The following is a 15,276-nucleotide window of genomic DNA, read 5'->3' as shown; positions in this document are numbered from 1 at the left end:
TCAACTTCAGGAGAAACAGGGTGAGGGGTGGAAAGGAGTTCTTTGTACTATTTTGCAACTTTCTCTTGGTCTAAAATTAGTTAACGCCCTTCATGGGAAATAAAGGTAGAGCACAATACTATAAATATTACAGTCTCAATATTTTAATATATGTGTATATGGAAGAAAGACCGGAGGAATTGCATAAACATAGTAACGTTAGGTATCTCTGAATAGTGGAAATGATGGTAATGTTTGCTTTTGTTTTCATATCTGTACTTTCTAAGTTTTCTACTCATTTGATGGTTTAATATGATGGATGCTTGGAAATAGTGGTGAATGAGACAAGATGAAGTTGATCTCTCATGGAGCTTATCTTCTAATGGGGGTAAATGAATACATGAATTAAAATCTTTGTGCATAAAATTAAGCTGATGTGATAGAGAGATGGTTGGTCAGAGGGGTCCTCTCTGAGAAGGTGAAATTTAAGGGGAAATGTGAATAACAAGAAAGAGAAGATGGCAGGGTGGGGTAGGGGGACAGAGCAGAGGGTACAGTTTGTGCAGAGGCTGGGAATAGAGCCAGGCTCAGCATGTTCCAGAACCTAGCAGAAGCCTGGGTGGTTTTGGCTATAGTAGACAATAGGGAAGGGACCCAAGGTGAGTTCAGAGGGGAAGTGAGGGGATGAGCCTGGGACTTGATATGGCTTCAGGCATCCCTGGAGGGAACTGAACAGATGAGATGAGGGTCATAATCAAATGTATGATTTTGTTTTTTTACATTAAAAAATTTTTTTTTAATACATAGAGATGGGGTCTTTCTGTGTTGCCCAGGCTGGTCTCAAACTCCTGGACTCAAGCAGTCCTCCCACCTCCGCTTCCCAAAGTGCTGGAATTACAGGCATGAGCCACCATGCACAGCCCTAATGTAGGTTTTAACAGAATCCTCTGGCATTCGGCATTCGGGTGGAGCACAGGCTACAGAAGGCTGGCAGCCTCCAGGGATGGGAGAGATGATGGTGAATTTGGTTACCGTGGAAGGAGGTGGGAAGGGGTCAGATTCAGACTCTGTTATGAAAGGAGCTAGGAATTGGACGAAGGATGTGGGGCAAGGGCGAGGGTGAGAGAGAGAGAGAGAGAGAGAGCGCGCGCGCGCAAGAGAGAGGTCAAGGATGACATCTGCATTGGATTTGAGTGAGTAGATGGACTCATTTACCCAGACGGGGAATGCGGGAGGAGCAGGCTTACTGGAGAGAGCAAAAGCTCTGTTTTGGTTTGGGGATAAGCATGCTTATTATGTTAATGGTCAGAAAAGAAAGAAAATAATTGGCCTGCCCCTGGAATCCTAGGCCTAAGTTGCTCTTCCAGGCTCCTTTGCTGCAGGTCAGGTACCCTGGGGGATATGCCTTGGAGTGGCCATCGTGGTTCCAAGCTGAGGCAGCCTCTTGCCTCATCCTTCTCCTGAGATTGCTGACCTGCTCTGCTTCAAGGTCTGCCTTTTTTTTTTTCCACTTATTTATTTTTATTTTAAAAGACAGGGTTCACTCTGTCACCTAGGCTGGAGTGAATTGGTGTGACCATGGCTTACTGCAACCTTGAGCTCTTCAATTCATGAATACATGAATTAAAATCTTGTGCAGAAAATTAAGCTGATGTGAGCTCTTTAATCTCTCAAGCAGTCCTCCCGTCTCAGCCTCCTGAGTAGCTGGGACTACATGGCTGACTAATTAAAAAAAATTATTTTGTTGAGATAAGGTCTTACTATGTTGTCCAGGCTGGTCTCAAACTCCTGGGCTTAAGTGATCCTCCCACCTTGGCCTCCCAGTGTTGGGATTACGGGTATAAGCCACTGCCCCTGGCCCCACTTGTTTTTGATGTTCCTGATGGAGGCTTGTGGCTGGGGTGTTGCTCCCTTGCTTGCCCCATAATACTGCATACCCTGACAGCTCTCCAGCTTAATTGTGGGCTGTCAGATGCTGTACTAAGTGATTAGGAACGGTGGGTGGGTAGTTGGATGGATGGTGGATGGATGGATGGTTGAATGGATGAGGGGCTGGATAGAAGGAAGTAAGGATTGAGGGAGGAAAGGAGGGTAGGAGGTGGGGATGGATGGTTGGATGGACGGATGGCCGGATGGAAGGAAGGAAGGATAGATAGATGGATAAAGAGAGGGAGGGAGGGTGGGAGGCAGGGATGGATGGATAGTTGGATGGATAGTTGGAGTGGGTATTAAGTAGCATGCCCTGGGCTTCCCAGTGCCTGCTGCTTCCTGATGTGTGTCTCAGAAAGCCTGTGTAGGGGCTATCTTAGTGGATGGCTCTCTCTGACTAGGATGGAGATGGAGTCACAGCTTTTAAATCCATCTAGCCTGTGGCCCCTCCTTGGTCTTAAGGACTGAAAGTGGTGTGGTTATATGCTCAGTTTCAGGGAGAGCAAAGACAGGTACCAACATTCATTAAGCACCTGCTGTGTGCCCTGAAGGGATCTTCACCTATTTAATATTTCCCATTTCACAGATGGGAAGCCTGAGGGGCTGTCCCTGGGTTAGTGACACCTGCCACTGCATAGAGAAGGCCCGGTTGGAGAAGGATGCCCTCTGTTGGGATCCCAGTGAGGAACGACTAAGGGCATGTGTATGTGCATGTGCCATGCCCGAATGTACCCACCTGTGTGCAGGTTTTGTCTCCACAGGGGCAGGAATGAACATTCTCCAAAGGGCAGCCTCCCAAAAGGTCTGCTGAGCGTCAGGGTACAAACGACCCATCTCCTCCATCTTAAGGTGGGCTCACTTCAAGGATTCGTTCTGCTCTGTCTCTCAGAGTCACCAGTGGGACTGAGCTCAGTGGCCTGCAGTGGTGACCCTCTTGGTGAACCCCTTACTGGCTTCCTTGCCTTCCTTGTTTCCTGTCTCACTCTATCTGGCACTCCTGGGATCACCTCCCTTACCAAACCCTCACACCCACATCCTCATCCCAGGGTCTTGCCCTGACGCCCCTGTCCCCACTGTCCTGTGATGCACCTTCTCCTTCCATCTCCTTGGGCCTCTGGTGAGCCTGGGTACCCAGGGTGCTCTCCTTGGCCCCTGGCACAGATAGGAGGCATCTCCTTAGGAATGCGCAAAGGACCTCGAATGTGGTGCCATATGCGACACACCACAGCACAGGGCATGGCATGGATAGAGGAGCAGGAAAAGCCAAGAGCAGGACAGTCCCAAAGGTCTGTGGGATCCTGAGTCTTTGCGGTGGGAGTGGGGTGTTGGTGTGGGATGGTTTAGGTTGGGGGCAGCATGTGGCTGGACACCATCACTGTGGAAGTTTCTCATTAATTCCCAGGAGATGGAGCCCCGGAGCACGGAGGTGGCACCAGAGCCATGCCTAGTGGTGTTCAGAACAGAGGAGTGGTCATTTTGCATACAGAGAGGGGGACAGAAGTGTCAGGCTCTGTCCAGAGAGAATTGCTGGTGGTGCAGGGGTTAGCTCTGAAAATGGAATACTTGAATGAGTAAAACCTTATGGAACATCTCAAGGTGGAAGAAAAAGCCCAGGATCAAAATAACGGGTTTTGTCTGCAATTATGAGTGTTGGTGGGTAGCATGTTTCAAGGTGAGAAGGGGGCTTCCTCATTTTTCAAGGCCTGACTTGTTCACTTTCAACAGTGGCAGCAGGGAGCCAGCAGGTGGCAGTGTGTGCTCAGAGTGGGGTTGGTGGGCGTGGCAGAGCCAGCCTTGGCCTGTCCAGCAGGGACATGGGCTGAAGAACCAGAAGGATGAGCCTATCTCACAGTCTTTCCCCCTGCTGCACCCTCCTTTGGGACTGCACCCCGCTTTAAAGGCATCTGGGGGATCTAGGACTATGTTAATAGGCCATTTGAGTTTTGCATTACACCCCACTTTCAAGGCACTTGGGGGTCTAGGACTAGTGGGTTCTATTTCGGTTCTGATGGGAGGGAAATATGACAGAGGAAGGGGTCCAGGCTCTGTCTGCTGAGATCAATAACCAAAGCCATGGTCTTGTGGAGGGCATGGAAAGGAAGAGGGGAATTCCTGCCGAGGGTGAGACGGCAGCTCATTTCAGTCTCATTGCCATTTTCCTCTCTTTCCTGATAGTACAAACCATCAGGGTGCTACAAGCAGCCACTGCTAGAGTAAAACATGCAGTCTCTGAAGTTCGTAGAGGTCCTGATGCTGACGGCCCATCCTCGTGACATTAAACCACCCGTGTCTCAGAGAAATGATGCCAACTTGCAGTGCGGTTAAAAAAAAAAGGTGACTCCTGTAAAGCACTGACTATCCAGATACCCTCATCAAATGGGAAATAACAAGGCTCCAGTGATGCTTAATCTTGAGAGGTAATGGGTAGGGATTGTTCGCCGGAGGTGTATTTTTGTTGCGATTTAGTGTTTCTTTTCCTTACAAGTTTCAAAAGGTATAAACCCTATTCAGGAGGCTGAGGTGAGAGGATCACTTGAGACCAGGAGTTTGAGACTGGCCTGGGCAACAGAGTGAGACCCTGTCTTCACAAAGTTAAAAATAAAAAATTAGCAGGGTGTGGTGGTACATGCCTGTAGTCCCAGCTGCTTCAGAGGCTGAGGTGGGAGGATCACTTGAATCCAGGAGTTCAAGGCTACAGTGAGCTATGTTTACGCCATTGCACTTCAGCCTAGGCAAGTGAGTGGAGTGAGTCCTTGTCTGAAGAAAAAAAACAACCAAAACAAACCCTTATGCACTCTCTCAGAGTGTTACTTCTTGCTACATTTTATTGATATGATACATTTATTTTGAACACAGGAAAGGTACATTGTTGCTTGCCTAGTCCAGGAACAAGAAAAGCTATTCAGCTCCATCCTTCAAACACTGACTAGTCGGTAGGAATTTTTATCCTTTCCCGCCCCCCAGCACTCTCTAGAGTTGCAGAAGCAGGATGTGTTTCTTGAAAGAGTCTCATTCCTGGAGTGCATTTTAAAGGCTATACAGTACAACAGACAGATATTTTTTGCCTAGAAAACAGTACACCGCTAAGGTGGTCAGTACAGCTTGTAAACAAGCCCCTCCCCCAGTTGGAGTCTGGGGCTCCAGGGAGGCTGCACGCAGGATGCTACAGAGCCTCTGGGTGGGTTTCTTTCAGCTCCGCTCCAAAAAAAATGCTCTCTCTACAGAAAATAAAATTCAAGATCGCCATCCTTGCCACCCTCTTGAGAAAGATTATTAAATCGTCTTAGCCCTTCATTGGAGGAATGGAAATGTGGGGAGGCTGGGTAGGGTGCTGTTGTTTCGATGGGGGATGAGAGGTGGGAGGGAGGCAGGGTGATGGCCGCTGGCGATGCTGGTGGGGACACTCCTCAAAGACGTGTGGCTGCCACCCTCGGTGGGCTGGGTCTTCGGGAATCACCTCCATGACCTGCGTGATCTTTGATGGAAATCTCTGGGGTTTCTCAGCCAAGATCTGAGCCAGCCTTTCTACAGCCAGGCTGACCCTACAAATTCCCTTCCATGGCAGCAAGGCGGAGTAGCCTACTGGTCCTCCTGTGGTGATAAGGTGGTATTGATGGGGAGCATATCCCCTTCATGTTGTCTCTGCAAACACCCACGTGGGCAAGGCCAGAACACATCCACTCACCATCCCCAGCTATGAGCGGCCACCTAGGAGGACAGCACCAGCTCGGGGGTTTGGCTCCGACCCATTTGCTTGCAGGCCACAGTGGTCGGCTGGACAGGGACTGAGCAAGGGGCCACTTCTCTGCTTCAGAGAGGTGCCCAGGCAGCACTGCGGTGAAGCCACCTGGAGAAGAGCAATGGCCTCATCTTCCTTGAAGACCCTCAGTCCTGGGCAGTGGCTGGACAGATGAGGGAACAGCTGCTGCACACCCACGGAGGGCCCTGCCTACCTACCTGGGGCCTGCAACTTCAGAGATAGCTCCACTAGCACCACCTGACTGAGGGTACCAGGCTTGGGAGGGGGCCCGGTGGGCTGTGAGGCCTCCAGGTTGCACCTGAGCCCCCAGACCCGGCTCCCCCACCTTGTAAGTGGCAGGGTGGTGATATGGTGGGCTCTTCTGCCCTGAAATCGAGAGATAGGCACAGTGCACAGGGGAACCTCACTGGGGCCTGTCCCACCTACCAGGAGTACGAGCTGGCCCTGGGCAGGGATCAGACAGCTGACCTTGGATGGTCCAGCAATTTCCAGAGGCAGAATCAGAATTTGGGCACAGCTTGCTAGGTGAGGATAGGGGCAAATGGGCCCGGAGAGGGAAGGGAAAGTCCCACTTCCTATGTCACCTCTCTCCTCACAGCACTGTCTACAGAGGCACAACCCACAGGCTGGGAGGAGGGAGGGGAGGTCAAGAGAGCTCCGTGTTCCATGAAACCTTTGCAGGTGGGTTTTGTGTTTGTGGCGGGCCTGTTTGCGTGCATGTGTGTACACATGTGGGGCATGTCTAGATCTGTGGGTGTGCATGGGGTATGTCAGTGTAGTTGTCTGTGTGTATACAAGTTTGGTCTATGTGTGTATGAGTCACATGTGCATCTCTCTGTATGTATATGTGCACACCTTTGTGTGCCTAAAGAACGTGGTTCAGCCCATAGGGACCGGCAGTACCCTGCCAGCTGGGTCCCTCATACGATCCTCTCTGGGCCGGAAGCTGGGGCCCGGGTTGGGGTGGGTGAGCTCTGTGAGCCCCTTGGCCCTGGTCCTGGGCCCGGCAGTGGAAGCAGGCCCGATGGGGGGCCAGCCCCACACACAACCTCATAGGGGGGCAGGGTGTCCATGGAGACCGTGCGGAGGCCACTCTGGCCTGGGCTCCTCTGCTCCTGCTGGTGTTGGCCAGGGCTGTGGCCGCTGCCTGAGTCGAAGGCGCCATCCAGTGTGGGGCAGGAGTCGGTCAGCGAGTAGGGTGGCGGTGCGTCCGTGGGGACATATAGCTGAGTAGCCCCTGGCCCCACACACTCCTCGTAGCTACAAGAGAAGAGGCTCCCTCAGTGTCCCGCTTAGGCCTTAGGGCTGGGTCTCTCCCAAAGGCCTGGGGGGGGGGGGGTGTCTCTTCAGTGACAAGCTGTCCTGGCTGTGGGCCAGGTGAGCCTTGTCCACGCTGGCTCCAGTGAAACTACTACCTCGCTCTACTTCCTGGATTTGGGACCTGACTCAGCCCTCATGTGCAGCATGAACTCAACACAGAATGGCCGAGTCTCCAGTGCCTCGAAACAGCAGCGGTCACAGTCTAGTGAGCCTCTCCCTGCAGTGCACTGGGTGTGTGGAGGCTGGGTAGGACCAACCTCAGGCTGCCAGACACCCCTTGGTCTCCAGCCACTCCAAAGTTCCCCTTCTAGGTTTAGGAAAGAGTCCCGGGGCCCCTCTGAACCCACAGATGCAGAGCCAAAAAGCACCCACTGCCCTGGAAAGGACTGGCAGCACCACCCTTGCCCATGCTCCTGGGGCAGGGGTGAAAGTGGAAGGGCAAGGGGGGCACAGGGCTGGGGGTCTCCTAGCAGGGAATGGTGGAGGCCCTGACCCTTTTCCCTCTTCAGGTACTGACGGGTGGTCTGCCTGGTGGCGGCTGGCAGGAGTAGACCAAAGGGCCCCCAGAGAAGAGCTCCCCATGGGGAGGGGCTGCTTGAGGGCCCTGAGGGCAGTTTGGACACAGCCACTGCTGTGGGCATGATTGCAGGCACAGGTTCCTCCTGGCCACAAGCTCCATCTGTCCCTTTCTCTTTGCACTGCCACTGTCTCTGGGGTCCCCAGGACATAACTGAGGGCATAACTTCCCTCCTTCTGGCTCCGTGAACCCAGCTTCTCTGAGAGAAACCCTCAATCCCCAAGGCCAGTCTCTGCCTTGGTGGCTGCAGGTGAGGCCACAACGGCCCCAGGCTCAGCCAGACCCGTCTCCTGGGAGGTCTCAGCAGGTGTGTGTGTGTGTGTTCATGTGTGCATATGTGTGTGTGTTTGGGGGGAAATCACCCCTGTTTTCCCAGCCATGGCCCCACCTTCCTCACCCCTCCCCACCCCTGCCTCAGGTCTGCCCAACCTGTCCCAGCCCTGACCCCAACCCACCTTGGGGGAGGTGCCTGACCACAATGGAGGCCTGTAGCGGGGATGGCTCTCCTACCTGAGGCCAACCCAACGCTCTGTTCTGGCTCAGGGAGAAGTCTGCTTCAGGCACCCCCAGGGCATCTGTGCACCTCCATCTCCATCAGAAGCAGCCCCACCTGTTCCTGTCCTTTAGATGAGCCACACTGGGTAAAGGCAGCCTCCTTGGGGCCCAGCTCCTGGTCTCTGGGGCCCAGTTGGCCCTTTCCCTACAGGCTGGACTCCTGGGGGTTGGGGGAGGTGCCTGTGTCCTCAGGCCATGGCCTTAGGAGCCAAGGGTAACCCTAAGCCACATCTCCAGACACCCACAGTATCTTCTTCCTCCCCAGGAAAACCCAGGAAGCAGGGTTATTTGTCCCTATTTCATAAAGAAATGGGGCCCCTGAGAGCCACAGTGACATGCCCGAAGGCATCAACCTGGCCAGCGTCCAGGGCTCAAACCCAGGCAGGTCTGACTGCAAAGCCAGGGAAGGGGAAAGGGAGAGGAGGTCAAACCCAACTGTGCCCTCCAAAGCGAGGCTGCCTCCGGGCCTTTGCTCATCTGTGCCCTCTGCTGGTGACATCCTCCTCTGCATCTCTGAAGGTCCCAGTTCCTCCCAACCCAAGCACCTCACACACCTCAACAAAGGCTGATTTCCTGTGTCAGCCCATCCTCCCTGATCCCCTCTCCTCATCCTCCTCAGCATGGACAGTTTATCACCTGTGGCTTCGAAATAGTAACGACACCACTGGTGAGAAGAGGCAGTGCCTTGCTGAGCATTTTACGGGCACTTCTGTGTCATTTTCATGAGTCTCGTGGGGCATTTCAACAATGACATTTCATTTCATTTCAACAATGGAGAAGCAGGCACAGCAAGATTAAGTAACTTGCTCATGATCACACAAGAAGGAATTTCCAGAGCGAGTGCACCTGGGGCCATCAGCTGTCAGGATATGGGCTCGTCCCCTATTTGCTGCCCTAGTCCCTGGTGTTATTTATAGAAGCACAGTGAATTTCCCTCCCACATCCAGGGAGACACCCGGAGGAGCAGATCCTCAGCGAGCTCAGGACAGCTGCCACGGAACCTCCCCAGAAACTGCAAGGGCATTCCTGGCACACCTGCTCAGCAGTCTGAGGAGCTGGGCTTGTCTCTTCCTTTTCAAGCACTTCCAGGTGACATCTGCTAAGTCACACTGCCTCAATGGGACCTACTTGGTCAGGAGCAGGGAGGAGGTGGCTGTGCCCACTGAGCAGATGTCTTCTGCATTTATACTATGTGGAAAGGTGCCACTGTTTCCCATGATGGGAGGGGGTCTGTGTTTCCAGGGCCCCACACTCTGATGCCCCCCTTGCCCACGTGGCTTCCTTACCCTGGTGGAGAATCTGGGTACAGCTCCCTGAGCACTGTGGCATCCACATCCCCGTCAGAGCTGATGTCCAAGGGTGGGGGCCAGTCCTCCGAGGAGCTGCAGGCGTAGCGCATCCTGCGGCTTGAGCGGCTGTATGTGTGTCCGTCCGACACTGCAGGTAACAGACCACCAGCTCAGCCTCAGGCCAGAAACCAAGGACTATCCTCATGGGTGTACCTGAGGCCATGGAGGCTCTGACTCCCCACCTGACCACTCCTCTCCTCACCAAGCACAGCTGCCTTTATTCATCAGTGACAGCTCCAGAATATGGGTGCCATTGTTTTGCTGGGGATTGGGATACAGAGAGGAAGCAGAGCTGGGCCTGTCCTGGCCAGCCCCAGGGTGGTGGCAGCCTGCCTTGGGGAATAGCCTGGTACTGGGCAGTGTGTCGTGAGCTTTGGTAGAAGTCCAACTGGGACTGTGGGAGTAGAGGCAGGGTCTGACCAGCCTGGAAGTCAGGGAGGGCTTCCTGTAGGAGCGGCTGCTATAACTGAGTTTTTTCTAGGAATTAACCAGGGGAAGAGGGGAAGGCAGGGAGGAAGGAACTGACTGGCTTTCCAAGGAGGGAGATAAGAAGTGTGTGCTGTGAACAGGGAGCTTTGAGCTGTGGAGTTAGGCTGGGCCTGAAAAATGGGAGGAGAGTAGCAAGGAACAAGGGCTGCAGAGAACTCTGGGATCAGGCCTCCCCAACCCCAACCACACTCAATTCCCTTTAGGTATCTTGGGGTAAAAAAGGGGCATCTATGATAAGTCTGGCAACTCCCCACAATGCATTCTCCTCTGACATCAAAGGCTCTGAAAAGTCCTGCAGCTAAGAAACATTTAACTGTGCTTGTCCAGCATTCGACCTCAGACTCTTCCTTTCTTAGACCTAGAAACATTGCTTAGGAAATGCTGCTAGAGCACAATCCTCTCATTCCACAGCAGAGGTTCCAAGAGGCCTGGTGACTTGCTGGAGGACAACACATAGTGAGTGGTTGGGCCGGAGGGCAGCTGGGTGTCTTGGCTCCTCCTTTCTAAGCTCTCCACCCACTAGTTTCTGACAGGTCTAGTCCTGGATGGGAACAGGGGGAGCTGCTAAGGTGGCTGATACACGAGGTCTCCCCAGCCCAGGGCTCCCAGCTGCCTCCTCCCCTCTGGGGGCGGGGCTTGGCATCAAGGGCGGAGCTATGACCATTCTCTGCTGTGAGTGGCGCAGTTGCCATCCCCATTCTACAGACTAGGAGCTGAGGTCCAGTCTCACACACGTGGTAAAGCATGGAGTTGGAATTTATGCAGTCTGTATAACCGCAAAGACTGCTCTTTCCACTCCCCTAATCTCTTTTTCCCACTCTTCATATAATAGTGGAGGAATCTGCAAATGAAATTCTATCTGTAGGTACAATTCCAGGGCTATATATGGACACTGAGAAAGCTCTCAGAAGAAAATATTCCAAACACGCCAGGTGCGGTGGCTCACGCCTGTAATCCCAGAACTTTGGGAGGCGGAAGGGGGCGGATCACCTGAGGTTGGGAGTTTGAGACCAGCCTGATCAACATGGAGAAATCCTGTCTTTACTAAAAATGCAAAACAACAACAACAACAAACCAAAAAACCAGCTGGGCGCCGTGTCACATGCCTGTAATCCTAGCTACTAGGGAGGCTGAGGCAGGAGAACCGCTTGAACCTGGCAGGCGGAGATTGTGGTGAGTCAAGATCGTGGCATTGCACTCCAGACTGGGCAAGCCAAACTCTGACTAAAAAAAAAGAAAAAAAAAAGAAAATATTGATGTTGATGGTAGCCCTGACCAGATGACAGGATCATGATCCTTATTTCTTTCTTTATAATGTCTATATTTTTAATGTATTCTATAGTGAATACACATTACTTTTCTACTAGGAGAAATGAAGTCAATAACATATGCTATAAAAAAGGAGCTAAAATAAGATTTGTTTCCCCTGTTCAGGGCATCAGCTGAGAGAATTTTTGGAAGGACTTAGGGAAGAAACTAAGGAAAGACAACAGTACGCAGCAACAAGGTGAGGCTGGAAGTTGAACCTGGGCTGCTGGGCTCTGGTGCCAGCGACCCCTTCCCACCACTAGCCAACATTGCTAGGGAAGGGTTTTGGGTTCAGGGGACGGTTCCACCTGCCGGGCAGCAGGTGTGGCGGTCACACGGGGATCCCTGGGGGAAAGTCAGGGCTGCTTCCTGGATCTGAGTGGGGTGACTGGGTGGGCAGCACTGAGGGCTGTTAGGGCAGAAGCAAACTGCTATCTATCCTTTCTTCTTGGGCTGCTTTTTCTTCGACCTCCCAGAGGGGAGCATCTTGGGAAAACTGAGGCTGCCCTAAGGTGCTCAGACCCCAAATCTGAGACATCTAGCTGGGCAGAGCTCTTGAGGAACAGCTGGAAAGAAACCAGCACCCTCCACTCCCCATTTGAGCTCCCCAAATTCCTTCTTTTCCCTTCTCTCCTGACTTCCTCGTCAGCACAGACCCAAATGGTCTAGGACTCCAGAAGCCCTGCTTCCCACTCCACAGGAGGTGAGACCTCCTCTTTACCCCAATTAAAAAATACCTTGGTTCGTTATTTAGCCTCACTCCAAGTTCACTGCCCCTTGACAGGCTCTGGGAGAGGGAGGAAAAGGAATTAGCACCCATGAGCACCTGCTGTGTTCAGTCTCTCAGATCTCATCTACCTCACACCTCACTGGAAGGGGAGAGTGGTGGTGCCCCTTCCACCAGATGAAGAGAACGAGAGTGAAGTCACCTGCTCTAAACTGCAGCGAGTGAGAGGAGACAGCCACCAGACCTCTCTTAAAGCTCAGGATGGAACAGAATTTTCTTTTTCTTTCTCTTCCTTCCTTCCTCTTTCTCTCTTTTCTTTTTTTCTTTCCTTTCTCCCTTCATTTTCTCTTTCTTTCTCCTTCTTTCTTTCTCTGTTTCTTCTCTCTTTCTCCTTTCTTCCTTTTTCCTTCCTCCCTTCCTCTCTCCTTCACTCTTTTCCTCCCTCTCCCACCCTCAAATCATTCTCAAACATTTGTGGTTCCTCTGTCTGGCTAGACTACAGAAACGCTCTGTGGGCAGGCAGAGAGTCAACTCTGTCCTGAGGGTGATGAGGAGCCATTGAGAAGTGGTCACAGCCCTGTCACTTTGGTTGCCTTGTGGACAATGCCTTGGAGGTGCCAGGCAGGGACAGCTGGCATTAGTGCAGTGTCCTGGGAGCAGGTTTTCTTGGAGAAAGAGATGGAGATGGCCACATTTCCTGATCATGAATTTACCCATCAGCCAGGTGCTGTGGCAGTTTAGTCCTCACAGTAACTTTCTGAGGCGGATCCTCCTCTACCCATTTTATAGATGACTTGCCTGAGGCCCAGAGAGTTTTGGCAACTTTCCTGAGGATGCACATAGGAAGCAGGAAATCAGGCCTCTGTGGACACTTGAGCCTGAGGTGCCTGTGGGGCCTCACGGGGCGATATCCAGTGGACATCTGGACATGCAGTTCTGGAGCTGGCCTGAGGGCTGGAGCCAGGTAAGGGAGGATGATGGATGATTGATGAGACAGAGCAGGGAGTGGGTGTAGAGAGAGGACTAGGACCAAGGTGTGGGATATGAGGGACCTTGACCTATAAAGGGACAGAGGAGAGGAATCTGCAGCCAGAGGGGTGGGAGAGAGGCCAGGAGAGCTTCAGTCACCAGAGCCGGAAGGGTGTGGGTATGTCTGACAGGTGGAAGGGGCCCAGTGCCAAAGGTTGGGGCTTGCTGGTGCACTGCTCCTCCATTTTTTTTTTTTTAATTTTAGAGACTGGGTCTTGCTCTGTTGCCCAGGCTGGAGTGTAGTGGTGTGATCATAGCTTACTGCAGCCTCAAACTTCCAAGCTCAATCCATCCTCCCGCTTTGGCCTCCCAAAGTGCTGTGATTACAGGTGTGAGCCACTGCACCTGGCTATGCTGCTCTTGTGTTCTCCCATGGTTGCTTACAGTGTGTTTCCCTCTTCCCTGGCATCCTCCCAAGGCTCCCAGCAGCCCCTGCACACCCTCCAGAAGGCTGGGGGAAGGTGTGGGGCAACAGCACCCCTGGGCTCCATGCTAAAGTCCCAGGAGGTGCCAAAGCTGGAGCTGAGAGCAGAAGTGGGACAGGGAGGCAGGAACCCCACAGGGGTCACCACCATGACAGGCTGCAGTGGGAGCCAAAGCCTGACTCCACGTGGCAGAGCTGTGGCCTCAGTCATCCCACCCACTCCAGGGACAGAGCCGAGGCCTCATTCATTGGCACCAGTCCTGAAGCCACCACAGACTTCAGAGGGGCTGGCTTGGCCCCAGGCCCATCTCTTTCCTCCACACCCAGGCCAACCTCTCAGCCTCTCAGCTTGGGAACTACTGTGAGACCCTAGCATGTGCTCCAAGGTAAGTCATTGAACAAGTTGCTTCTTTGTGCCTCAGTTTCCTAGTCTTACTTTTTTAGAGACAGGGTCTCTCTCTGTTCTGTCACCCAGCATGGTGTGTAGTGAGATCATAGCTCACTGAAGCCTTGACCTGGGCTCAAGGGGCCCTCCCGACTTAGCTTCCTCAATAGCTGGGACTACAGGCATGTGCCACCACACCTTGATAATTTTTACTTTTTTTTTTGTAGAGATGGGGTCTTGCTGTGCTGCCCAGGCTGGTCTCGAACTCCTGGTCTGAAGCGATCCTCCCACCTTGCCTCCCAAAGTGTTGAAATTACAGGTGTGAGCCATGGCACCCAGCCCAGTTTCCTATTCTTTCTTTATTTTTAATTTTTTGAGACAGAGTCTTGCTCTCTCACCTAGGCTGGAGTGCAGTGGTGTGATCTTGGCTCACTGCAACCTCTGCCTCCCGGGTTGAAGCGATTCTCCTGCCTCAGCCTCCTTAGTAGCTGGGATCAGAGGCATGTGCCGCCATGCTCAGCTCTACTTTGTATTTTTAGTAGAGACAAGGTTTTACCATGTTGGCCAGGCTGGTCTTGAACTCCTGACCTCAGGTGATCTGTCTGCCTCAGCTTCCCAAAGTGCTAGGATTACAGGCGTGGGCCACCATGCCTGGCCGGTTTCCTAGTCTTTAAAGGGGGCCACTACATCTTTTGCTATGAGGATAAAATGTGGTGGCTCCTACCCTTGCCCATGGAGTTCTTCCTCCAGGCCCAAGCCTGGGTGGGGGCAAGTCTCCTGCAGGTCCTGCTCTCTTGGATGCAGCACAATCACCCCATGACTGAGACACTGAGGGAGGAGTGGGTGCAGTGCCAAGGATGTACACAGAAGGGGGACACCCATTCAACTCTGTCTGGTAGGTGCGAGGAGAGGCCACACAAGCTCCCCTAAGGAGGCAGCCTTGAGCGGGGCCTGGACGGCTTTTGTTGGTTGGAGAAGCACAGGGAATGGCAGTCAAGGCAGAGGGAAGAGCCCAGGCAAAGGGCAGAGGCTGGAAGGAGCATGGACAGGTGCTTGGAGAGGAGCGGCGGGAACTGGGCAAGGGCCAGGCTGTTTGAGGGGCAGGTGGCAGGCTGACCATCCTGGGTCTGCCCAGTACCCTGCAGGGCTAGGGGTTCTGGGTTTCTCTTGGGGGAGACAGGCATGCTCTGGGCAGGAGCCCTGGACTCTCCAGGCTCAGGCTGGTGATGCAAGGGTGGGCCAGTCCTGTCCTGGCCAGGGAGTGCTCCTGACTTGTCTCCTTGGGGAGTCCCTGGCTTAGGGGAAACTTGCAGAGATTGTGTGTGCTGAGCTTTCCACGTCTGTCTTATTCATACTGAACCGTTTCTTCGATCCTCATTGTTGGGCAGTGAGAACAGTCTGCTAGCCTGCTGTTCTTTCCTCAACTGTGGCTACTTGTCCCCTGA

The 15,276-nt window shown here is 53.0% G+C and overlaps 1 protein-coding gene and 1 long non-coding RNA gene across 8 annotated transcripts in view; one reads left to right on the top strand and one right to left on the bottom strand.

Moving 5' to 3' along the window:
- Positions 1-5,361: 5,361 nt before the first annotated feature.
- BEAN1 (brain expressed associated with NEDD4 1) overlaps positions 5,362-15,276 on the bottom strand; it is a 54,796-nt gene continuing 44,881 nt past the window's right edge. For 3 of the 7 annotated variants that reach the window (XM_078357365.1, XM_078357366.1, XM_078357369.1), the window contains 3 exons: positions 9,407-9,557; positions 6,718-6,928; positions 5,455-5,755 (listed from right to left, as the gene is read on the bottom strand). In XM_078357365.1, coding sequence (XP_078213491.1) covers positions 5,603-5,755; positions 6,718-6,928; positions 9,407-9,557 — 515 coding nt within the window. In that variant the 3' untranslated portion in view covers positions 5,455-5,602. Of the gene's footprint in view, positions 5,756-6,315; positions 6,929-9,406; positions 9,558-15,276 lie in introns of those variants that run through there. The other 4 variants (XM_035281565.3, XM_078357367.1, XM_035281564.3 and 1 more) reach the window with 3 other exon arrangements.
- On the top strand, positions 10,993-13,968 carry LOC118149665 (uncharacterized). Its single transcript, XR_004737221.3, has 3 exons — positions 10,993-11,131; positions 11,393-11,465; positions 12,783-13,968. It is a non-coding gene; the product is annotated as an uncharacterized LOC118149665 (long non-coding RNA).

Source organism: Callithrix jacchus, chromosome 20 (genome assembly GCF_049354715.1).
Source record: "Callithrix jacchus isolate 240 chromosome 20, calJac240_pri, whole genome shotgun sequence".
NCBI classification, from domain to species: Eukaryota; Metazoa; Chordata; class Mammalia; order Primates; family Cebidae; genus Callithrix; species Callithrix jacchus.
Note: the sequence above shows the minus strand (reverse complement) of the source record. Positions and strands in the feature narration are given on the sequence as shown.